This window comes from Hipposideros armiger, unplaced genomic scaffold (assembly GCF_001890085.2).
Source record: "Hipposideros armiger isolate ML-2016 unplaced genomic scaffold, ASM189008v1 scaffold_18, whole genome shotgun sequence".
NCBI lineage: Eukaryota > Metazoa > Chordata > Mammalia > Chiroptera > Hipposideridae > Hipposideros > Hipposideros armiger.
The window spans coordinates 933,968-961,254 of NW_017731368.1; the positions used below are offsets into that span (position 1 = coordinate 933,968).

General features: G+C 39.2%; 1 protein-coding gene across 5 annotated transcripts in view; it reads right to left on the minus strand.

The window, feature by feature from the left end:
• Positions 1-26,010, minus strand: part of RBM6 (RNA binding motif protein 6) — an 87,533-nt gene extending 61,523 nt beyond the window's left edge. Inside the window, exons 1-5 of one of the 5 annotated variants that reach the window (XM_019631480.1) lie at positions 25,836-26,010; positions 11,454-11,560; positions 6,776-8,054; positions 5,363-5,452; positions 3,988-4,057 (exon numbers count right to left, since the gene is read on the minus strand). In XM_019631480.1, coding sequence (XP_019487025.1) covers positions 3,988-4,057; positions 5,363-5,452; positions 6,776-8,054; positions 11,454-11,497 — 1,483 coding nt within the window. In that variant the 5' untranslated portion in view covers positions 11,498-11,560; positions 25,836-26,010. The other 4 variants (XM_019631496.1, XM_019631490.1, XM_019631505.1 and 1 more) reach the window with 4 other exon arrangements.
• Positions 26,011-27,287: the final 1,277 nt, after the last annotated feature.

The window sequence follows — 27,287 nt, forward strand, 5'->3', positions numbered from 1 at the left end:
CTTTATCTTTACTCTCTTCCTCCCATCTCTATATACAGCAAATATTTTTCCTAAACCATAAGAGAGAAAACGACATACAATCATGGGCGTTTACTCCTAAAAATGTCAGTGTATATTTCCTACAAATAAGTATGTTCTCTTACATAACCACAGTAGTTACCAACTTCAGTGAATTTGACATTGACACACCACTTCCACAATCAATATATAAAACAGTGCCATTATGCCCCCAAGTCCCCTCATGCTTTCAACTTACAGTCAACCCCTCCCCCAACACCCTTGCAACCACTATTTTCTATTCCTATAATTTTACCTTTTCCAGAATGTCGTATAAATGAAATCATACAGTATGTTGTCTTTTTTAAAAAGCATGATCAAATACATGTAACATAAAATGCACCATTTTAAAGTGTACAATTCAGTGGCATTAAGTACATTCACAATGTTATGCAACTGTCACCGCTATTTAGTTCCAGATATTTTTATCACCCCAAGAGGAAATCCCATAACCACTAAACAGTCACTCCCCATTTCCCTCTTCTCCAGCCCCTGACAACAACCAAACTATACCAATTTACTTTCTGTCTCTATGGATATGCCTATTCTGGACATATCATACAAATGGAATCATACAACATGTGTTCTTTTGTGTCTGGCTTCTTTCACTTAACATGTTTTCAAGGTTCATCCAAGTTGTAGCGTGTCTCAGTACTTCATTCCTTTTTATGGCAATGTGTAACCTTTTGAGTCTAGTTTCTTTCACTCAGCATAATTACGGCTACGAGATTCATTCATGTTGCTAAATGCATGAGTAGTTTCTTCATTTTTTATTACTTAGTATTCCATTGTATGTATATATGTTTGTTTGTCCAGTCACCAAAAGATATTTTACTTCTGATACTTTTCCCAGGAATAGAATCATGTAACTCAAGGTAATTTACAACAAATGGTGTTATATTTGCAAGTGACAGAAGAAAAATTCAAATATACATAACATATGTAGGTTTACAATCCCTTATCTGCAAATCCAAAATCCAAAAATCTCTTCAATATCAAGTTTTTTGGTAAATTTTCAGTGAAGTCATCTGGAGACAAATTCTGACCTCCACCACACTGTGTTTCTTTAGTCTTTTTTTTAGTCTGCTTGGTGAGACTAGTCATGCATTTTGCTGCAGAAGCATTATGATGTCTGATACACATCCCACTGGGGGATGGATATAAGTCATATATGACCTATGTATTGCATTACCTTCCTATATTCAGAAAAATGCATAAACTTGTCTGACCCTGCAGATTTTGGATAAAAGTTGTGGCCGTATACTTACACAGCTCTAGATGAGACAAAAATTAAATTGATAATTACTAGAGTCAGTGAACAGGCTCTAATCTTTTCTCTCTGTTATAGACTGGCTCTCCCTTATATCAGTTAAAGGGTGAACTCTACCCCAGAACTCTACCCCTCTTGTGAACAATATCCATCCTCTGTGGCCTTTGCAGGTTATCACACAGCCTAAAAAACTTGATCTGCCATTAATAAAAATCACCTTTTCTGCTGAAACTCACACACAATCTTTGAAATGTTAATGTCCTGATTGTATCAAGGCATATTCTTCAGTAGATATAAGACAGCACTACTGTGAAACCTGAACTACCCTTTAATGCTCCTCACCTCAGAAGACATCACAGCTGCTGTCCATATACATCAGACACTTATTCATTCCATGCATACTGGGAACCTGTCCATACCAGGCAGAGTGTCAAGCACTGAGGAAGCAGGACCAAACAAGACAAGCAAGGCTCCTGCTGTCATGGAGCTAACACTTTAGTGGGAAGAATAAGACACACAAAACCATTGAGAAAAATAGCAGTGATAGATTCTATGGCAACAAACTAGGATATGATGAAAAATGACTGATGAGCAATTTTGGATCCATGGTGAGGCAAGGCCTCTGAGAGGTAAAACTGAAGCCAAGAACTAAACCCCACAAGACAAGTGAGGATCAGAGAGAAAAGCAGTGCAAAGGCCCCAACAGAGAAAGAAGTCTGTCTCGGTCAAGAACTAGAGAAAAGGTTGCTATGGCTGGAGCATAATAAGAAAGGTGGAGAGCAGTACAGGATAGGTCGGACAAATAGCCAAGGGCCAGCTCACGCAGGACAAGAAGTTGGGAATTTCTTCCAAGTGAGATGGAAGGCCATTAGAGGATTTTAGGCATGGGAGTAACATGATGAGAGTGGTATTTTCAAAAGTTCACTCTATTTGCCACACAGAGATGTAAAACGGATAACATAGGACTGTAATCCAATCTTCTCATTAAAAAAAGAAGATATATATATATATATATATTTAATACGCTTATCACCTCATATAATGCATTTCCTGAAAGGTGTATTGTTTTTTAACCAATGTCCTGAATAATTTCACACATATGTATCAATGTTTTTGGATGGTCAATTATGATTCTAATAGCTACCACAGCCAGCAAACTTAAGGACTTCCTTTGTGGACCCTATACATTAATATGTTTCACTCTGCTAATAAATCTGACGACATAAATAGAAAGTCAGTAAGCACTAAAGAACTGAAGAGTTTAAATTGCTGCTATTTAAACATCAAGACATCTCTTCTTTCTTACATATAACAATACTTAATAAAAGCACAGCTCACGAAGCAAGATCAAAGCTGAGGTTATTGCCCTTTCATAGTTAAAAAGCAACTGTAGCCTATAAATTCTACTTTTAGTTCCCAAAGATAGCAGTTAATCAAGAAGTGTGTATGAGACACATGCACAAAAAAAAAAAGAAAAAAAAAAAGCAAAAGCCCAAAGAACAAAAAAAATTAATAGTATAAGAATAACATAAGTACTCTTAGTCATGTTTCCACAAATTCAGGGTTGCTTTTAAAATAAATAAATGATCAGCTTTCTGCTGAGAAATAATAGCTACTGAGTTTGTTTCCAAATTATAGAAAAAAGATTTTTGGACTTAACATTAAATTTCAACACCAGATTATTTTCAAGCACAAAAATTTATTCTTGTGGATAGTTTCCCTCTGTAGAACCAAACTGAAGAAGGAGCCATCTATCTAGTTAATGCAAAAACTTTATTCCTTGGTAGACTGTTTAAAAGTAAACTATATCCTCAAAAATATGGCATGCTCTTTACTTGAAGAGTTCTTTAACCTGGATTACTGAAATCTAAGTTCTGTGAAAAGATTACTGCTCTACTTTCTTCAATTTGAAATTCTGCAAAATAGATCACTTAAAGATTACCTTTATTTTTAAACCATTCCATATTATGTAGTCCTAAAAATATTGGTCAGTATCTTAAGTGCTTGGCATTTCTCTTTAGACTACATTTTCTGTATTAAGATTTGAAGGAACAGACTGAACTTGGTACTCTAAAATCAGGAGGGTACTCTGAAAAGTTTAATCTGCATTTCAGACCACAGAGCAGAGGTCAAAGAGAAAAGTTCTTCTGGACCTATTTATGGATTTCAACAAAAAAAGCTGTTGCAGAACTTCATTCTCAAAGCAAGACTGAAAATTCAAGAAACCACTAATTTGTACAATTTCTCTGGGAAGTTGTAAATTTCATAGTGAAGCAATGAAATGTAAAATTTTACATATAGCAAGTCTATCAAATCCTACTAGGCTCCAACAGAAACATCCCACCACTATGGAAAACATAAATAGAAGAAAACATAATAGAAATGTAATTATATGAAATATATTCAGGGATAAATACTGCAACACTCACTTTGTATCTCATAGGCACTCAGAAGAACTAGAACATGCCTCCTCAGTGCCCATGTGTGGACAAACATCCACAAAGAACCACAGCTAAGGCTAAAGCTGGCTGTTATTTGAAGGCACCAACAGGAGACTTCTGGAAATCTTAGTTGTGGTTTCTTAACAATTTTGTGAGTAGCACACAACACATAGATCTGACCTAGACCCTTACTAACCACATGCATATCAAGAAACTCACCTGTGTTATGCTCCTTCAACTGCAAATCCTTTACAGGCATGTCATCAGAAGTCCGAAAGGCGTTAAGGATCTGCAAGAATATGGTATTTACACTAATGATACAAATCATAATCAAATACTGAATATTGTATTTTTCCTCCCAGTTTTTTACTCTCTATAATTTAAAGCTATGATTACATTATAAAGGCACAATTAAGCCAGGCATTTTGGCATTCAAAAACTGTTGAGTGAGTCGAACATAATTATTCAAAAATTCCCAAGTATATGAAAAAGGCAGAAGAGCAGAACTGTCACAAGCTCGAGCTCAAGCGCTGATCAGTGGGCCTGCGTTGAGAGCTTCGTCTGCTCACCTGCTGTGTAACCTTTCAGTGCCATTTTTCATCTGTTAAAAATAAGATGATACACTGAACTCATTCCAGTCCAGGGCCAAGGCACTTGAGCTCCCTCAGCCTGGTCAGTTCTTTGCTCCATCTTCAAATCGACTGTTCTCTCACTGCATTCAAGCCTAGGATCAAATGTCACTTCCTCAGTGATGGCCTTCCCTAACTATCCAATCTAGAACAGTCCCTACCTCAGTGACGCTCTAAACCTTTACTTTTCTACAGAGCATTTATCACTGCCTGAAATTACCTACCTCTTGTTTACTTTTTTATTATCCATGGAAGCAGTGATTTTTAAATATTCACTGCTGTATCTCTCAGTGTCTAGAATAGTGCCTGGCATATAGTGTTTAATACTTGGAGTGAATGGATTAAGAGTACCTATTCATGTGATATTTAAATGATCTAATGCTCATATGTATCACATAACACCTGGTTCAGAGAAAGCACTATTTGCTCTTGTACTATTTTGACTAAATTCTTCCATATGTTCAGCCATAATTTAGTAAGCCAGTCCTTTAACATTGAGGAGTTAGGCAACTCCCACTTTTTACTATTGTAAATAAACTGCATCTCTATGTATACAATCCAACCCTCCCTCTTGGATTATGCCCTAATGGAGAACCATCAGGTCTGAGGACAGCAGTCATTTGTCATAATTTCTTTTCCAAATCTCACCTCAGTGAGTGCGTGTTTAACCAGTGAAATCTGAATGAGCTCTATGATTGTACCAGAGACAATTTCCTGGTTTAGCTATTGTACTGTGTTAATACAAGATGTTAACATTGCCAGGGGCTGGGCGAAGAATACCCAAGACTTCCCTATACATTTCTTTGCTACTTCCTGTGAATCTACAATTTTTCAAAATAAAGAGTTCCAAAAAATTTGTTTTTAGGATCTGCAACTTGCACTCTCAATAAACAGCAACCATCAGGAAAAAAAAATTTTTTTAATTGAACAACAAAAAGCAAAAGGAACAAGACAAAGAGATTTACCTCTTCTTTTGTGGCATTTTCGGGCACCCCACTTAATCGAATAAGCTTGCTTGGTTTATCCTCACTTGGGCCAGTCCTATAATCTTGATCCTTGAATCCAGAATAAAAAATTATCTCAGAAGTAAATATATGTTAATGCAAAATGAAACTGAACATGAAATACAGGTACTCAGGATCAAAAGTCAAATTGACTTCATCATATGAAGATATATGTGAAAGTTTGTTGTTTTCTCTATTTTTGTGAGTTCCAAAATTTGCTTTCAAATCATTAGCATACAAGTGTGCTAAGACCAAGACTCATTAAGGGAGTCTTGAAATAGTAAAGCAGAACATTAAGAGAAACGACATTGAACAAAACTTTTATAATCAGGAAAAAAAAAACAAATAAAACATTCCCAAAACTGTAATTTTCTTTCCCTGAATGAAAAAAAAAAAAAGAAATTTAAACCAGATGTCATTTATAAAGATGTCATCTATAAACAAACTCCAACAAAGTCAAAAAGTGTCATCTGACTGTACAACTTGACAGTACAATTCAGAGAAATCTCATTTTCCATATTCACAAGTCTCAGCTGATTTCCATTTCAAAAGTGTTAACAAGGATTCAACTTTTGAGAAAAAGTCTCCTATAACTAAGTGACCACACCTCCCAGTTATGCCTATTGTCCTGGCATAATTATCAACAGTGTCCTCTTTCACTCTTGAATATGAACAATAAATTATATGGTCACCCAACTCTAACATCCTCAAAATCCATTATTTGGCTAACATGTCTTACTTAGGATACTGTTCAGTGTAACAGAAACCTGAGCAGAGATGGGTAAAATCTATTTTAAAAGATAATATTTTCATGTTAGAGTCCAAACATAACTCTACTTGCATATATATATATATATATATATATGTATGTATGTATATATATATATATATGTGTGTGTGTGTGTGTGTGTATGTTAATTATATATTATACATAGAAATTCAACATTTAAGTCAATTAAGTTAGCTGCAAGAAGATACTTGCGTCATTAACATTACCTCCTCATGACCAGGGAAAGATTCCTAGGTATTCTGAGTTAAAATAAGAAAATAAACCAAAACAGCCACAAGGCCTGGCTATGCAGGAGTTGAGAGAATCAACCACAAAGACAGATAATTTCGAACTAAATTATTCCAAGGCATTTAAATCACCACCATAAAGCAAAATAATGAAGAGAAACATCTCAAAAATATGATCTGAGCTGAGGGTCCTTTCTCTAGATATACCTTCCATTCTTGAATGCAAATTTTGCTTTTTAATCGTTGTACAAGGAGAGACCCAGGACTAATTAATGGTTTTGGACTCTTTGCTTCATCCTTCAGAAAAGCCTTTTGAAAAAGCAAAAGGCAAAACAGCAACCCACTCCGTTAACATACCTGAAGGTCCCGTTGGACATCTCTGGGAGTTTTGCCTTCTGGAAAAGGCTTGCTCTGGCCATAACCAAATATCTGGCTTCCGGGCAGCCTGTGATCCACATCACAGTACTCCATGTTTCTATAATCAGTGTCTTGCCGGCCAAGAAAGTCCAGACCACCTTCTTCTTTAAACAGACCAGAGTCAGAGCTGTGTTTTTCACCTCCAGAAAGCTGTGACTTGTCTTGGTCTTGAAGTGGACTTTGGCTGTTCTGAAAGTCTGATGAAGACCCGTGTTCAAAGTCTACACCTTGTGTTTCTCCTTCTCTTGTTTCTGAATGCTCAAATTCTCCCTTCTGAATGCCAAAAGCAGGCCTTTCTGTTGTATGGTCATGCGTTGATTCTTCTATCTTGTTCACATTCATACCAGAATGTTCTCTGTCTTGTGTAGTGGGCTGAATGTAATCCAAAATATTTGGGTCCACAGAGGGCATCTCCCTATCCTTAAATTCCACACACGTTTCCACCTCCCTGCCCCTGAAGTCCTGATCAGTCCTGGACCGGGGTCTACCTCTGAAATCTGAATGTGGCATATCCCTGTCCCTAAAGTCTAGATCACTAGGACCTGAACCTCGGCCTCTAAAGTCCACCTGTGTTACGTCTTTGTCCCTGAAGTCCAAATCAGATACATCTCTATTCCTAAAGTCAGAACGGGACTGATCTCTTGGCCTGAAATCCAAATCTGATAAATCCCTTCCCCTATAATCTGCATGAGAGCCATCCCGGCCTCGAAAATCTAAATCGTAAGTGCCTCGGCCCCTGAAGTCAGATGGCGGAGCATCCCTCCCTCTGAAGTCAACAGTGTGTGCATCCCTGTCTCTGTAGTTCATGTGAGATGTTTCCCTACCTCTGTAGTCCATAGAAGTACCATCTCCACCCCTATAGTCCATAGGTGGTCCTTCTCTATCCCGAAAATCTCCAGAATGTATGTCCCTGCCTCTGAAGTCCAACTGTGATGACTCTCTGCTCTGGAAATCGGGAGATGAAAAATCTCCCCCTCTGAAATCATGTCCAGGTCCCTCCCCTGTTCGATAGTCACCATGCGGTCCGTCTCTAGCTCCATAGCTGAAAGAATGCTCCTCTACATTTGCAAAGGGAGGCCCCGAATGCCCCTGGAAATCAAAGGGAAGTGAATCTCTGCCAGGAAAGTTGCCAGAGTGTCTCTCTTGAGCATGACTCTTAAGGGGAGGAGGAGGATAATCCCTGTTCCACCCGGGAGCAAACCTTTCTTCTTGGCTCCCACTGTAGAAACAAAGACAGTGTTATTCATATTGTCCAGAGTTTGAAATCTACACACCAGCATATTCTTCTCTAATCACAGCACATTCTTCTGTAAACATTTTTTTTTTTTTTGGCAGAGTTCTGTAACAAGGTCCTAGATCTGCAGAAAACAGCAAGGTTTTGCTATTTTAGGACGAAGTGGCCGAGTAAACTTTTATGCTCCCATTTCAGAACACGAGGAAAGTCAACACAAGGTTTTCAACATGACTGCTGCAGAAAAAGCTTTCGCCCAGTCCTGCAACAGGGAAAATCCGCAATACCAGATAAGCTAGCAATGGTGACATGCTACAAAAATTTCCATTTCCTACAGCCAGGGAACTTAGCATTCCAAGATCAACAGATGATTCCTATACATCAGAAAAAGCAATGCACTGTAAATTTCTTACAGCAAGTTTCAGGAGATGTCTTTCTCATTGTTGCATACAGGAGTAACATTCCAAAATATTTGGTTAAAGCTACAGCATAGAAACGTTGCAAGCTCACAATGAAGAAACACTGGCTGTAAATCACCAGTAGGAGCATGCCAGTGTTCACTGGCTCAGCACCAGCCCTGGCTGCATCTAAACCCCAGTTCGAGGGCAGCTGCACCTAGAAGCACTCTCACCTGAGTCCTACTATTATAACTACCCAAAGGTATCACAGGAGGCAGCATGAATCATGCCACAAAGCATGTGTAAGTCGACTAAGCCAAGCAACAGCATCCAGGAGCTTAAATACTGAAGGGGACCTAGAGAAAGCATTAGGCCTTCAAGCATTATTCCCAGGTCTCAAATGAAGAAACTGATATTTCAGATTCCGATGTTGCATGCTAATTTCTCATGGTAATAAATATGTTTAAAAATAAACATAGTATTAAATTCACCTTCTCACTTTATAGAACTTAAGCGATAAATGAGAACTGGCCCAATTTCTTCGCTTTGCCTAACTTCCAGGTCATTTTACATGTTTTGGCTTTGGTAAAAGATTAGGGAATTTAAATAGGCAATAAGGCACCCAGGATCCTGAGCTTAAGGGAGGGAGAGGGGCGTGAAAAAGGAAAACCTGAAATGATCTGAAGGGTGATTTGCTATTTAGCCATAAAACAAAAATATTAAGAGATCAAGTCCAACTCAGTTGTCTCCTCCCAGAATAAATGGGTTCTATTATATGACCCTTCTGAGCTCAGACCACACGATCATGCTAGAAAGATTCAAAAGACAACTGATTCTGGGTCAATCAGTTCAAGAAAACCAATTACAATGCCAAACCCTTTCTTAAAGTAATAGAAATGTAATAAACATTAGAATGATGCATATTTAATGGATTTTCAGACTATGATAACTTCCGTTAGCTAATATTAACATTAGTTATGCCTCTGTGGTTCATCATAAGGGGAGCATGTTTAAATGTTCTTGATACGTAATACAATTTAACACTAAAATTAAGACATTACCACTAACTCTAGTGTCTCCCACATATAAAATCATTCAAATGCTAATAGCTAGCAGGAAGAGGTAAGCCTCAGCAGATACTCAAGGGATGAGTGCTGAGGTATCTAAAACTACGGGTTTTCTGACCAGAACACATCCAACACTGTCTTTGAATACTGCCCTAAGGGTTATCTTACCCTCTTAAGTTGAGACGATCAAATAGATCCAGAGTTACCTACTGTACTAGGGTTCTTAGAGTTCTATTTTATGCAGACTAGTCAATAAACAGTTCCATTAATATAAATTTCATAGCAGTGGCTATGAAAATAATTTTTAACCAAATAATGTTAAAAAGAAAAGTTGTTATGATGAAATATAAAATTATTTTCCTGGAAGATACCTTTTTTTAATACAAATTAGTCTCCCCAAAAGTTATGCTACATAAGCTGTCTCCCTTTTGGTCAAAGATCTTAAAAAACAGCATGTAATGACTTATAGTTAAACTAAAATTAAGGTGGGGAAATACAATTTTACATGATAAATTGATCAAAGAAAAAAATGTTCTGAAACTTTTTAAAAGTTAAGCAATAGAGCTTACCTAACATTTCTGGAGGCTTACCTAAACCATCTAAATAGGTTAATTCTATAAGAAAGAGCCTTACTTAACAAAATAATTACCCATTAACTACAAGTAAAAATGTAAATATTTTTAAATGTTCTAGAAAAAAAAATACCCAAAAAAAGTAATAAAAAGAAAAAAAACGTTAAAGTAAAATCCCACTGATCTAGACTAGAGATCAGCAAACTTTTTCCATAAAGAGCCAGATAGTAATTACGTTAGGCTTTGTAGTCTCTGTCACAACCACTCAGCTCTGCCACTATAGCCTGAAAGCAACCACAATTTGTAAATGAATAATCATGGCTGTGTTCCAATAAAACAAAAACAAGCTGCGAGCTGTAGTTGGCTGACCACTGCTCCAGACCTTACTTAATGTTTTGAAAGCTAAAACATACCCAGCATCACCACCACTGCTTTAATTTAAAGATCACTGAGCAGAAAGTAAAGACCCCTATCATTTAGTATTTATGAAACATTAGCATTACTAAACATATGAATTTTTTAAAAACTCAGTTCTCTACCTAAATTTTTCATTGGACCCCAAGCTTCAAAATAATGAATGGACCATCTGTTGAATTTGCACAATAAAATCTTGCAGACTGTCAATTCAAAAGAAAATTTACTAGTAACAGAGGTTTCAACTGGAGCACCAATATTTTTAATGTGTAATTTTGAAGGTCAGATTTCTTTGCAATATACCAAGTAAAACCATAAAAATCACATTCCTATAGCATTTTATTAATTTGAAACACAATGCAAAAGCTTTAAAAATACTAATCATCAGTATTTATTATATTGACTACAAAAATAAACTCCCTACAAATCTAAAATATAATCCATTTACAACGTAATGGTACCACCTTCTCCACTTATCTTTGTACCCAGTAATCCCTAAAACTGAAATGTAGCTTAGAAAATTGCAGTGCACTGAGTAATCTTTCTTTCTCAAAACTATTTCTGGTAGCTCTGAAACACAATGTGCCACAGGCAAGACACAGCTATGGATTCTAGACATAAATTAGTGAACTTAACACAATATTTATATACATTTATAAACATTTACGCTAGCTTTCCTTATTATTATTCAAGTTATGTATCACTTTGCTAAAAGAGATTAAATAAATAAATAAGGGCTATTTTTTAATATTTAAAAAAATGATAAAACACAAAACCAGGAACTTCAGAAATTTTAACAAGTTTCTATTTTTTAAAACTCAGAGCTATCGCTACACAAAGAAAATACCCCCTTTATGGTAGACCAAAAAATGTTATACTATATCTTCTTTATTATTAAAATATTGACAATTTCAATATTCAAATTTTAATACTTACCGAAAAGGTCCTGTTCTATTAGCAGATCGAGAATCCCCCCACATCTCTATGTCAAGAGAACCCAATAAGTAGATCCTTTTGCTACAAAACTCTGGTTATTGCAGTACCTGTACAAAACAAACCACAAAAAAGACATTAAAACATGAAGTAAAAACTAATTTCTTTCTGCTTGACTTATGAAGGACCGCCATCAGCAGGGATATCTCAGGGATATCTCTAAAAGTCACTTTTAAACATTTACACACTAATTTATAACAAGAAAAATATACTTTTAATTAAAAATGTGTACTCTGGGCACCATAAATTTCTCAATGTACTAAGAATGCTTCACATTTACTAAATATTTACTAATTTTTTCAGCAGCCATTCTACCTTCCTTTTTGGAAACAGCATCTAAGCATTAACACCATTCTCAGCCCTGATCCTACACCATCCAGCCTGGCCAACCAGAAGAGTCAATTACCCTCACACAGTAATGCTTTGAAGATGTGCACATAACCCAAGTCAAGCTGAGAAGTCATCCGCAGTACCCTTGCTGCAGCTACTAAAAAAGAGGCAAATTTTCATGACCTTGCATTTGGCAATGGTTTCTTAATATAACATCAAATAAATAAATAAATAAATAAATAAATAGGGCCGGCCGAGTGGCGCGTTGGTTAAGAGCTGGCTTGGGACGCCAGAGGGCCCCGGTTTGGATCCCACATATGAGGGCCAATGACACTGCCCTCCACAGCTAAGATGCTGAACAACAGCTCAACCTGGAGCTCGGCTGCCGTAGGCTGCAGCCCCTGTGGCAGTGGGTTGCCATGGGTTGCCATGGACTACCGTGTGTAGCCAGCAGCCGCAGTGAGCAGCCGTCCAGAAGCCGACGACTGATCTGCCTCGCCCAGGAAGAGCGCAATGATGGTGCCAACTTGGGCCAGTGAAGCAACGTCCTCCACTAGACTGAAGAACAAAAAAAACCACGATAGCAACTTGTCTGTTCCCCTTCCCCCAATTCCCCAGCACTGTTCCCATCCCAATTCCCCAATAAAAATCTTAAAAAAAAAATAAATAAAGTACACTTCATCAATTTTAAAAACTTTTGTGTATCAAAGAAAACTATCAAGAGAATGAAGAGATAACCCACAGGTCAGGAAAATGGCAGACAAAGATAAATACCATGTGATTTCACTTACTTGTGGAATCTAAAGAAAATGAACAAACAAAACAAAAATAGGTTCATAGATATAGAGAACAAACTGATGGTTGCCAGAAGGGAGGGGGGTTGACGGGATGGGTGAAAAAGGTGAAGGGATTAAGAAATACAAATTGGCAGTTACAAAATAGTCACAGGGATGTGAAGTACAGCATAGAAAATATAGTCAATAATATTGTAATAACTATGTATGCTGCCAGGTGGGTACTAGACTTACCGAGGGGATCACTTTCTAAGTTATATGAGCGTCTAACCACTATGCTGTATACCTGAAAGTAATATAATATTGAATGTCAACTGTAATTGAAAAATAAAAATTAAAAAATTCTTGCGAAGTTCTATTTGTAATATGGTATCATCTGTACAAAATAGAAAAGAATATATATAACAAAGTTACAAGACTCACACTTCCCAATTTTAAAACTTACTACAAATCTACAGTAATCAAGACAGACGGTGTGGCACTAACATAAGGATAATGGAAGAGAACTGAGAGTCCAGAAATAAATACTCACATTTAGGGTCAAGTGATTTAGATGCGAGTGCCAAGACAATTCAATGAAGAAAGGACAGTCTTTTTAACGAATGGTACTAGGACAACTGGACGGACGTCCCCGTGTGAAAGAATGAAGTTGTACGCCTATCCCATGCCATGTATTAACTCAAAATGGATCAAAGACCTAGATGTCTAAGAGGTAAAACTATGAAATTCTTAGAACGGGCATAAATCTTCATGACCTTGGGTTAGGATATGGTTTCTTAGATAAGATAGGTAACAAAAACCCAGCAACAAAAGGAAAAATAGATAAATTGGATATTATCAAAATGTAAAACTTTTGTGCTTTAAAGGACATCAAGAAAGTGAAAAGACAGCCGAAATAATGGGAGAAAACTTGTACAAATCATGTATTTAATGAGACTTGTATCTAAAATACATAAAGAACTATTTTATAATTTTAACAAAAAGACAACCCAATTTTTTTAAACGGGCAAAGGCTATGAATAGACATTTCTCCAAAGATGACACACAATAGCCAACAAGCACAGGAAAAATACTCAACATTCCCCATAGGGAAATGCACATCAAAACCATAAGACACCACACCACATCCACCAGGGTGGCTAGAATAAAAAAAGACAGATCAGCTGGCAAGGATGTGGAGATATTGGAACCCTCATAAATGCTGGTGGGACCAGATCAACAAATTTGTTAAACCATCTAGTTGTTGTTCCCTCCAAAGTTTTCCTTGGGATAGCTGGAGTTCCTACAGACATGCAGTTTAATCCAGCAAAGCAAATGACTAGGGGCCATGGTGCCAAAATGATCTCAAACTATTCTCAAAGTTTAAATGGGTAAAAACTCTGACTAGCTGGCATGCAGCCAGGGCGACTTTTGGTAAGAACTGGCACTGCGGGATGAAATGAATGCTAGGTTAAGGCTTTAAATGCTGAAGCTCATCAGACCTCAGTAAAGGCCTACAGATGCTACCTACACAGCAATGAGTAGAAAGGCCCACGTGATGAGTTCTGAAGATGAGGTAGGATGTGAGCCCAAGTTAAGCTGCTGCAGGTGCAGACTTTGATGCTAGTAGTAAATAGTCCAGTAAGTGTTCTGAAGGTTGAAGTGAAACACGGTTCCACACAAAGAGCAGTTAACAGGGGTCAGCTGGTCCTGAGAGATGGCAAGCACCACATTCAGCTATACTCATAGGCTCTACTCTCAGTGATGCCCTTTTATCAATTCCCTTACCTTTCATCTTTGCAATCACCCCCCCAGAACCCAAAGACTGGTTTCCGGGAAGCTGACCAATGGGTTTGGGAATACAGCCTCCCCGTTTGCAGGTCTGCACCCTTCATGGTTGGAGCTATGATAACAACTGACTTCTTGTCTCCTCTACCTCTCATTCCTGATTAACAAAGTCATCTTGCAAACACTTTCACTCTGGTGCATCCATCTTGCACAGGTCCAAGAATTTCACCTCTAGCCACGTAATACCAATACCCAGGGCCATCCCTTCTTTTTAATGATGACCTCGGTTCCAAAAGCCAATAAAGCAGAACCAGGGGCCCTATTCTAGTAGTTTCAGCTGCAGTATGCAGTGGCTTCCTCCTGCTTTAAACATTTATTTTTTCCGAAGTACAGTAATACCTTGGTTTGCGAGCATAATTTATTCTGGAAACAAACTACCTGTATTGCAAAATATCGCTCGTTTACCAAATTAAAATATATTAGAAATGTTTGCTCGTCTTGCGGAACACTCGCAAACCAAGTTACTCGCAATCCAAGGTTTTACTGTAAATGCTTTAGGCCCCAGAGGACATTCAGCTAAGAGCATCAAGGGTTTGAACACCTACCCAACTAAGATCTAACTATGAGTTTTTAAACAGTAGCAACTGTAATACACGATATTGGAACTGGAACTAGTGGTTCCTGGCAGGACCCTTGTCCTTGCCAAAAAAATTCCCATTAAAAGATTTTAAGTGTATTCACTCAATTCACAGGATCTCAGAAAAGCCCTCCTCAGAGCTGGAGGAGGATCCCTGGATGTGGCAGCAGCTTCTCAGGCTCCCTTCTCTAGAATCATATCCCGATTCCCCATTGATGGCACCTGCTTTGCCTACCACCATACCACACTCAAAAGTTAATTAAAAATCAATCAGAGATAAATGCAGACACCAAACAATAAAGCTTCTAAAAGAAGACACAGGAGAAAATCTTTCTGAGCTTGGTGTCAGCAAACACTCCTATAAAGGATCCAGAAAGCATTAACCAGAAAGCCTTAACCATAGAAGAAAAAGATTAAAATTAAAACCTCTTCTTCAAAAGGCATTGGTTAAAGAATAAACAGGCAAACTATGGACTGGAGAGTAAATATCTGCAACACATATCTGACAAATGCTATTATTAATCTTAAGGAAAAAAGATTAAAACCACAATGAGGTAACAGTGCACCCCCTCTAGAATTGCTAAAATTAACAACTCACCAAATCAAATCCACAAGGATTTCCAGCAATCAGAGCTCTAATACACTGCTGAAAGAATGCAAAATGGTACAACCACTTTAGAAACGGGTCTGACAAACAGTAGCTTAGAACCCAGAAATTCCCTTTCTAAGTATTTACCTGAGGTTAAATGAAAACAAAAGACTTGTACAGATATGTTCACAATGTTTATTTACATGGCTTTAAAAAATGGAAATAACCCAAATATCCTTCAGTAGGAGCTAAGATAAACATTGTTCGGTGTCCTGAAGGGTTTTCCTCCCTGGGGTAGTGTACTTCAGCAGTTAAGATTTGAAATGAGAGGTGCCTTTTTGGTAAAGTGGAATGGAGGATAGTAGTAAGAAAGGGGAGATGGAAAAGGAGAAACAGCAAGACCCATTCTTTTTTTTTTAATTATACATTTTAAAAAATTGTTGTAAAATATACATAAAATTTACTATTTACCATTTTTAAGTGTACAGTTCAGTGGCATTAAGGACATTCACATTGTTGTGCTATTACCATCCCCATCCATCCACAGAACTTTTTTCATCTTTGCAAAACTGAAACTCTGTATTCATTAAACAGTGATTCCCCATTCCCCTAACCCTTGGCAACCACCATTCTACTTCCTGTCTCTATGACTTTGACTCCTTCTATTATGTCATAATACTAGTGGAATCATACAATATTTGTCCTTTAGTGACTGGCTTATTTCACTTAGCATATTGTCTTCAAGGTTCATCCATGTTGCACACTATCTATTAGAATTGCATTCCTTTTAAAGGCTTCAGCCTTAAATTCCATTGTATTTATGTATCTTTTATTTATCCACTGAGGGACACTTGGGTTACTTCCATCTTTTAGCTGTTGTGATTAATGAACATGGGTGGACAAATATCTTGAGACCATTGTCAATTATTTTAGATATGCGATGTGATCAAACAATACGGTGAATGCTTAAATTTAAAAAAATTTATTACAGTAAAAGATACATTGCCATTAATCTCCCTCAAAATACTCCCCCTCGCTTCGAACACACTTATCCCATCGTTCTTGCCACTTTCTGAAGCAGTTCTGGCTGCCTCGATGTCCTGAATCTATTCAAAACATTTACCTTTCATGGTCATTATGACTTTGGAGAAAAGCGAGAAGTCACAGGGTGCCAGATCCGGTGAATAAGGTGGAAGATGACACACCGTAAAGGTTTTATTTGACAGAAATTGCAGTACCAGAAGTGATGTGTGACATGGAGTGTTGTCATGATGGAGGATGAAATAAAGACACTCACAAAAGAGGACTGCCAGAACTGCTTCAGAAAGTGGCAAGAACGATGGGACAAGTGTGTTTGAAGAAAGGGGGAGTATTTTGAGGGGGATTAATGGCAATGTGCCTTTCACTGTAATTTTTTTTTTTAATTTCAACATTCACTGTAGTTTTTTATCGCTCCTCATATATACCCATAAGTGGAATTGCTGGATCATATGGTAATTCTATTTTTAATTTTTTGAGGAACCATTATACTGTTTTCCACAGCAGCTACACAGTTTTACATTCTCACCAATAGTATACAAGGGTTCTGTTATGGACTGAATTGTGCCACCCCCAACCCCTGCTCCAATTCATATGCTGAAGCCCTAGCCCCTATGGTGACTATATTTGGAGATAGGACCTTTAAGAAGGTAATTAAGGTTAAAAATACCAACAGGGCTGGTATCAGAGGAAGAGACATCAGGAATGCATGCACAGAGAATACGCCATGTGAGGACACAGCAAGAAGACGGCCTCCTGCAAGCTAAGAGAGGCCTCGCCTAAAACCAACCCTGATAGCCCCTTGATCTTGGACTTCAACCTCCAGATTATGAGAAAATAAAATTTTGTTGTTTCAGCCACACTGTGGTATCTTGTTATGGCAGCTCTAGCAGGATAAATATAAGTTCCTTATTTTGTTATGGCAGCTCTAGCAGAATAATATAAGTTCCAATTTCTCCACATCCTCATCAACCTGTTGTTTGTTTGTTTTGGATAATAGCCATCCTAACAGGTGTGAAGTGGCATTCATTGTGGTTTTGATGTGCATCTCCCTAATCATTCATGATATCGAGTATTTTTTCATGTGGTTATTGGTCATTTGCATATTCTTCTTTGGAGAAATGTCTATTCAAGTCCTTTGCCCATTTTTAAATCAGGTTTTGTTATTGATGTTGAGTTTAGCAGTTTCCTATATATTCTGGATATTAAGCCTTTTTCAGATATATAATTTGCAAATATTTTCTCCCAATCTGTGGGTTGCCTTTTTACTCTCTTGATAGTATTCTTTGATGAGAAAAGTTTTTAATTTCAATGAAGTCCAGTTTGTCTATTTTTTCTGTTGTTGCCCGTGCCTTTGGTGTCATTCAGATCACTGCCAAATCCAGTGCATGAAACTTTCCCTCTATGTTTTCTTGTAAGAGTTTTATAGTTTTAGCTCTTACATTTAGGAGCAAGATCCATTCTTAGGAAGAGCATTTATGTTAAGTTTTGCGTATTGATTCCTTTAAAAATATACATCCACATTCTCCCTGGAATGTTTCCATGCACTCCCAGATTGAAGACTGTAGTTTGAAGCAACTACCCTTACCTTGCTCTATCACTTCACTCCATTTTTGCCTCCTACCACTCTACTGGCGCTTCCTTTTTGTTTGTAAACATAGTCGTCTTTTTCATGCAAAACACACACACACACACACACACACACACAAATACAAAACCTTTAAATATTAGTTAAATAAACAAATGTCTGTCAAATATTGCTAATCTCCCAAGGCTCTATACTGTCCCCCAGCACTATTCTTTTTTTTTTTTTAGCTGAGCCAACCCAGCACTATTCTTGATCCACAATTCATCCCTGGGTGTATGGTCTGAATGTTTGTGTCCCTCCCAAATTCATATGTTGAAGCCCTAATCCCCAATGTGTTGGTATTTGGAGATGGGGACTTTGGGAGGTAATTAGGTCATGAGAGTGGAGCCCTCATGAATGGGATTAGTGCCCTTATAAGAGACAAAGGAGAAATGATCTCTCTCTCCACCAAGTGATGATACAGCAAGAAGGTAGCTGCTGCAAACCAAGAGGATCCTCACCAAGAACCAAATCAGCTGGTACCTTGACCTTAAATTTCCCTGCCTCCAGAACTGTCAAAAATAAATTTCTACTTTTTAAGCCACCCCATCTATGTTATTTTGTTATAGCAGCCCAAGCTGAGACACTGTGCAATCTCATCCATTCCCAATTTAACCACCACATCAACCATCTCTATGATAATTTCCACATCTCCGTCTCCTGCCTCGGCTTCTCCTGTGAAGTCCAAATGCCTGCCAGAAATTGCCACTTGGCTATCCCATAGGAATCTCAAACTCATGTACTAATTTGTATCTTGACTTTATTACTATAGGGAGACATTTTAATACTTCATTAGAACTGCTTTTTCTTATGAACAGAAATTTCCCAGGTTTTAAACATTCTTTTTTTCCCCCAGTTTGATGTGGATTTGAGGCTTTTTTTTTTTCCAATTATAGTTGACGTTCAATATTGTTTCAGGTGTACAGCATAGAGGTAAGACATTTATATAATTTACAAAGTGATCCCCTCCCCCCCCATTAGCCTAGTACCCACCTGGCACTATACATACTTATTACAATATTACTGACTTTAAATATTCTTATGTCCTGGTCCATTATACCAGCAAATTAGTCAGGTTCTCAGTTTAAGAGTGAGATTTGTAAGGCAGTACAGTGTGGTGGTGAAGGGTTAAGATTATACTCTCTGGACATACTCTGCTTGGGTTCAGAGTTAAGACTGCTTGGAGGCAAATCATGGCTCTGCCATACTGGACTTTAAGCAACTCAGTTTACTTATCAGTAAAATCAGGATAATGTCTACTTCATAGAATTATCAGGATAAAATGACAATGTAAATTCGTTAGAACAGTGACTGATAAATAAATTGCTCAGTAAATGTTATCTATTACTATTTTAAGGGTTTATTTAAAAAATCATTGGGAATAAAATCCACAATGAGATACCACTTCACTCCAGTCAGAATGGCTATCATCAATAAATCAACAAACAAGTGCTGGCGAGGCTGTGGAGAAAAGGGAACCCTGCTGCATTGTTGGTGGGACTGCAGATTGGTGCAGCCATTATGGAAATCAGTATGGAGGTATCTCAAAAAACTGGAAATGGAACTACCGTATGACCCAGCAATTCCACTCTTGGGTATCTATCCAGAGAAACCCAAGACGCTAATTCGAAAAAATATATGTACCCATATGTTTATTGTGGCGTTATTCACAATAAGCAAGACTTGGAAACAACCGAAATGCCCATCGGTAGATGACTGGATTAAGAAATTGTGGTACATTTATACAATGGAGTATTACTCCGCCATAAAGAAGAATGAAATCGTAACATTTGGGACGATATGGATGGACTTAGAGACTATTATATTAAGTGAAATAAGTCAGTCGGAGAAAGACAAATACCATATGATTTCACTTATAGGAATCTAAAAAACTGAATGGGCAAGGAAAGTGAACAGAGGTGGTCTCAGAGATGTGGGGGTGCAGTTGATGGCTGTTGGTTGGGAGGGTGGGGATGAGGGAGAGAGGGAGGGAGTTGGACAGCATAAATACGCAGCTGCAGTGCTGCCATGGGGACATGGGGGACAGTTCGAGGAATGTAATTGATAATGTTGTGAATATTTTGTAGGGTGTCAGGTGGTCACATGTCTTGCATCATGGATGGGGAAGAGGCTTGATCACGGCACTGTACACCTGAAGCTGAAGTTGTATAATATCATATGTCAACTATAAGTGAATATATATATATATACATACATACATATATATATATATATAGTCATGGGACGTGGAATATAGTGAGGGAGTGGAGTCAAGGGATTTGTAATAGGTATGTATGATATTGGGGGGAAATGGGGCGGCGGATTGGGGGGGGGTTGTCACTTCGAGGGGTAAAAAGTATATCTATTGCACTGTGTTGTACAGCTGAAACTAATTCTAAAAAATGTATATTTCATAATAAAAAATAATTAAAAAAAAGTCCATAGCAGGAAGGTAGATAAAGAAATTGTGGCATATTTATACAGTGAAATGTTATTCAGCAGTAGAAAGGAATGGACTGCTAATACATACAACATTGGATGAACCCCAAAAACACTGAGTGAGAAAAGCCACACACAAAAAATATATACAATATGATTCCACTTATATAAAAAACAGGCAAAAATAATCAATGGTCATACAATTCAGAAAAGTGGGTACCTATGAGGAGTAGGGGTTGACAGGAACAACACGGCACAAAGGGACTTTCTGGGGTTACTTGGGCAATAGTAACACAAGTATATACATTTTTCAAAGATAAAACTGTATGCTCAAGATCTTTGCCTTTAACTGAATTAAGTTGTACCTCAATAAAAAAATAAAAATAAATTAATGAACCAATGGAAAAAAAAAATCACTGGGATTTGGAATGCATTCCCATTGGTGCAGTCTGATTTGGCTAAATGACTAACATTAAAGTTTGATTTGTCAATTAGATTATATGGCAGGCATTTTCCAAAAACTGAGTTAAGTCTGCAGCTCCAAAGTTTTGAAAAATATATATTTAAAGTACACATGCAATATATATTATGCCAGAAAATATATGTTTGCAGCCATTTATGATAGAAATGTTACAATGTTAACTTAAAAATGTGCAAAGTGGTAAGTTTCTCAAAATTTTAGGGGGGAAATTTTAATTCTTTTAGGATGTCCAAGATTATAAAAGGGTTTCAAGACCATTGGCCAAGAGCCTGTGTTTTAGAGTCAGACTGCCCGGGTATGATTACTGTAAGGAGTAAATGAGATCATGCATAAGAAGCAATTACATTCATAGCAAAATTATTCATAATAGCCAAAAACTGGGAACAATCCAAATATCCATCAACAGTTAGATGAATAAACAAAACGTGATATACCCATAAAAAGGAATGCAACAACATGGATGAACCTCAAAAATCACGAAAAGTGAAAGAAGACAGACACAAAAGACTAACAATTATATAATTTTGATTATATGAAATCTCTAGAATACATAAAACTACAAAGACAGAAATTACATCAGTGGATGCTAGGACTTGCAGTCAAAGTGGGAAATGGAAATTAACAACAAACAGGAACTAGTTAATTTTTTGAGATGTTGGAAATACTCTAAATCTGAATAGTGGTGATGACTGCATCAAACTGAATACTTACAATGAGTGAATTTTACGGTATGTAAATTATGCTTCCAAAAAAAGTTCTGAAAAATTTTAAAGCAACAATGTATTAAATATTATTAGTACTGCTACTATGCTCAGGTATTTAAGATCATGACAACATTAAGCTAGAAAGGACCTTCCTGGGTATGTCTATTCCTAATCTTGGAAACAAGAGTAATAATAAAGGAAAGCTGAGCGCTGACTGTTACAGTTAAGCATTTTACATAGGTTCTCTCATTTAATCATCACAAGTCCTCCATGGAGTAAGTTCTGTTACTACCTCCACTTTACAGACTATGAAACTGAGGCTCAACTAGGTTGAGAGACTTGCCCCCAAACAATATAACTACTGGGTCGTCGGGAAACTCATGACATATTTTTCTATGTTTTTCAATGCAAAAATGCATCATGACTTTCCCGGCGACCCAATAAAATGAAGTAAAGCCAATATGCAAACTCAAGACCATCTGATTCCAAGGCCAATGTTCTTAGAAAAACCCATCCTAAAATTCATATGGAATTCCAAAGATTTCCGAATAGCCAAAATAATCATGAAAAAGAACATAGTTGGAGGACTCACACTTCCTCATTTCAAAACTTACTACAAAGCTACAGTAATCAAGTGTGGTGTTCATATAAGGACAGACATACAGAACAAAGGAATAGAGAACCCGGAAACAAACCTCCACATATTGGGTTGTCGGAAAAGTCATGACATATTTTTTCTGTTTTTCGTTGCAAAAATGCGTCATGACTTTTCCGACAACCCAATATATGGTCAAGTGATTGGCAACAAGGGTGCGAAGACCATTTTATGGGGGAAAGACAGTCTTTTCAACAGTAGTCATAGGAAAACTGGATATCCACGTGTAAAAGAATGAAGTGGGGGCCGGCCAAGTGGCAACAGGGTTGCTGGTTCGAGTCCCAGCCCGAGCTGAGCTGCCGCTGAGCTGCCAACAGGTGGCAAAATGGCTCAGCTAAAAATAAAATAAAATAAAAGAATGAGAATGAAGTGGGACCCTTCCTTAACATCATACACAAATATTATCTCAAAATGGATCAAAGACCTGAACATAAGAGATAAAACTCTTAGAAAACAGAAGGAAAGCTTCATGTGTTGGATTTGACAACAATCTCTTGAATAACACCAAAGGTACAGTCAACAAAAGAAAAAATAGACAAACTGGACCGCATCAAAATTAAAACTTTTTCTGCGTCAAAGAACACTATTAACAGAGAAAAAGGCAACCCACAGAATGGGAGAAAATATTTGCAAATCGTGTATCTGACAAGGGCTTAATATCCATAATACACAGAAAAATTCTAAACTCAACAAAACCTAATTTAAAATGGGCAAAAAGCTTGAATAGACATTTTTCCAAAGAAGAATACACAAATGGCTAATAAGCACATGAAAAGATGCTCACCATCATCATTAGCGAATGCAAATCAAAACCACAATGAGATGCCACTTCATACCCATCAGAATGGTTACTGTCAAATACAAAACAAAACCAGTTGGTGAGGAACTCTGCGTATTGCTGGCAGGCATGTAAAATGGCAGAGCCACTGAGGAAAACAATATGGTGAGTCCTTAAGGGGATGAATTGTATGGTGTGTAAATTGTATATCAACAAAACTTTTTTTGAAAAAGGTAACAGTGGTGGCTAACAGTTAGTGAACACTTTCTGCACACAAGGCACTGTTTTAAGGGCATTACATGTATTACATTAACCTTACAACAACCTGTGAGGTGGCTACATTTTTTAACCTCATTTCACATATGAGAAAACTAAAGTTAGGTAATTTGGGGCCAGCCGTGTGGCACATTGGTTAAGAGTTGGCTTGGGAGTGCGGGCTCTGAGCAGCAGGGCTGCTGTTCGGATCCCACCTGAGGGCCAGTGACGCTGCATCCTCTACAGCTAAGATGCTGAACAACAGCTCGACCTGGAGCTGGGCTGCCCGTGAGTTGCCGGCGATGGCGTAGGCTGCAGCGGGGCTGCAGTGGGCTGCCATAAGCTACCATGAGTGGCCAGCAGCCGGCATGAGCGGCCGTCCAGTGGCCAGCGACCAATTGCCTCACCCGGGGAAGAGCGCAATGATAATACCAACATGGGCCAGTGAAGCGACGTCCTCCACAACTAGACTGAAGAACAAAAAAGGACAGCAACTTGTCTGTTTCCCTCCCCCAATTCTCCAATAAAATCTTTAAATAAATAAATAAATAAAAGTCAGGTGATTTGTCCAATGTCACTCAGTTAATGGAGGTGTCAGGGATTTAAACCTTATCAGATTCTACAGTTCCTACAGTTAACTACTCTGCTCTACTGAGTCCCACAGTGTGATAGGAGGGTTATAAAAGGCACTCAACAGATGCCCCATTAACTAGGTGAATGAGATGAACAACGTATGGGGGGAGTCTAGCAGAAAAAAATCATTCTGAGCACTTGGTGTATAGCTAGAAAAGTCCATCAAAGAAATAATTTATGACCTTTAAATGTTCAGAACGTTCCAAATTTTAACCTTAATATAACTCTGAACCAAATTAACACCAATATATACAATAAACAGTGGCAGAAGAGTATAACCTTGTCCCCAAGTATCTGTAATAAGACCACAGAGTTCATTTAGTAACCTCCCTCCCCCGCCCCCCCCTTGACAATTCTCCTCTGAGAGGCTACAAGAACCTAGGATCCTAAAAGCAACAAAAGTAAAACCAAGTCTGGTAACAGAATTCTGTAAAGAAGGGTGCTATAGATGTTCACAGAGTGACCTAGAACCTATCCTATAGGATAGGTACCTAGCTGGGAGCTAGAACATGGGAGCTAGAACATGAGATGAAGTGCAGGTCCAACTTTTGGGTGTTTCACCCAAATGGTAACAACATAGCATTAATTATTTTGGACATTCCCAGTCCTACCATCACTCATCAGTTCTCCATCTCTCTCCCTACAGACCTCACAAGTTTGTTGATGTTGACATTAAACCACTCACACTGGTAGCATTACTCAACAGGAAGTTGAAAACTAACAAACCTAGGGCACAATCCAGAGTTCAGAAAATGAACCAGGTGACCAGGTGCATCATCAGTCTACTGAACTCACTTCACTTAGATCCAGCAACTCTGACCTTCACAAGCAAACCTGGAATATGCAAAAAATACAATTACCCTTACTGTTTATGTACCCTACAAACAAGGCCCTTTCTTTTTATTACAAAAATGCACTCTGAGAAGAGTCGAACCCAACAACACAACATCGATTCTAAAGTTAAACAAAAAACAGATTTACAACGCCAAAAGGAATCTAAAGAGTGAATACAAGGAAACATCTCGCTCCTCTCACATTCACCCAACGGGCGCAGAACCCACTAGACCACGCTCCTGCCTCTGGATTCCACTGCCCAGGGTGCCGGGATCTGAGCTCTCGCGCCCTATGGCCCGCCCAAGCCCACTCGTGTCAGTCCAGGTGTGAGGACGAGGCTACGTGCTAGGCACAAGAAGGGCTCCCTCTCGAGTGATGCCTCAGAACTGAATCAGATTCTTGCAAAAGCAGGAAAAAAGGAGGAAGACAGGGCCCGCCTACGGCTCCGCATACCTGGAGCACCGCACCGCAACCACGCGCCGGACCCCGACTCCGCAACCCGCCACCCCAAGGCTGGACCGGTAATTCGACCGCCGTCCCGGGCTCCGCCCCGGGCCCGAGACCGTTCCGGGGCGTTCCTGCCGTGGGCGGCACCTCCCTCAACACACCGCCACTTGGCTCTCTTCTTCCCGAGCGAAGTTGCGGCCGTCCCGCGACACCGAAGCTCCCAGGCCGCGCGGGCCCACGACGTCCAGAGCGGCCTGGAAAGCCGGATTCTTCCCCGCAGGCTCCGGCACGCCCTCGCTACCTCCCCAGGCCCTTACCGAGGCAGCGCGGCCACCACGGCCCGCTCCTCCTAATCTTCAGCCGCCGCCACAGACCCAGCGTCGCGGAGACCGGAACTTCCTCCGCGCCGGGCCGCTGCCTCCACAAAGGCGCCGCGCCGCCGCCTTCAGCGCTCGGCCCGCCGGGATATGGAGTACAGCAGCGGGTCGCGCCGACTCCACTCCCGCCATGCCCCGCGCGTTGGGAGGCGGGGGAGGTATGCCCGCGGGGGCGGGGCGTGAGGGCTTGATGCTAGCTGACTGGGGTCGGATCTGAGGGCGTGCACTTCCCCGCCCGGGTGCGCCGGGTCTACTAGGGGTTTTGGTTTGGCCGCCAGGCCTGAGGCTACCCGTCCTCCAACCCTCTTTTTGGAGTTGAGATCTTCTCGAGGTTTGCTCACGGCCAGGAGCGTGGATACGACACTGGCCTGCCTAGCTCGAGGCCACCTTATTGCCGTTAGTGTGAAGGAGAAGGAAGGGAGCCTTCTTCTGCCGAAGTCTTCCGGGGAAGGGGGCTGCTGCCTCTTCCAGCCCAGGAGCTTAGCCCTTTTGCCCAAGACCGAGGATAGGTGCGAGAGAAGTACTTGAATTAGAGAAGCAGTAGTCACAGAGGTTCGTCTCTTTTTCCTTCTGATGGGTTTCCAAGCTAGGCATCCCCAGGTGAAGAATACCAGGCGGATATTAGCTATGTTAAAGGTTCAGCAGCCCTACCTATGAAGGAAAATGCAACCAGCTTCCACAGGGCCTTGCTTATTAACTCTCAGGCAATAAATCTGGCCAAGAGTGACTTGGGCGAGGTCACAGGTATTGGAAGCTATCTGCAAATCAGCAATCTAGTGGAAATCGGGGCATCACAGCTTTCAGTTCGCAGCAGCTCACTTCCACAGTCTCCTTCCAGCTGATGTTCTTCAAACGGCCAGCTCCAGGCTTCCAGGTGGATTGCCTCCACGGTGAAATGCTGGCTGATTCCAGCCACCTGGTGTCCCTGTCAGTGGACCCTTAGGGAAAGTAACCTGATTTAATAGCCTAAATTGATCATCATGAGATCAAAGAAGTCTGCTGCAAGAAAAACCTATAAAGCATTCTAAAATAAAGCAAACCTTATCTATAGAAAAAGAAGGTTGTTGGGTTAAGTAGTCTTTAAAGTTACCTTCCCACTTTTTAGGCATCTTGTCTAGAACTCATTTCTTGGTTCAAGAACTGTATGAAGCACCTGCTGTGTGCCAAGCACTGTATCAGGTACAGGGGATACAGGAAAAAAAAAAAAGCTAATAAACTTTGCTGCCATAATGGAGATGGGTTTGGGGGTGGTTATCGGAGACAGCGAATTAAATAAGATATACAGTGTCTGCTGAGATGAGTTTGGTTTCTGTAAGGAGGGAAATGGACAGCTATTGGAGGGCTCTAAATAGAATAATACCATGACTTGCCTTCCATGTAAATAGGATCCCT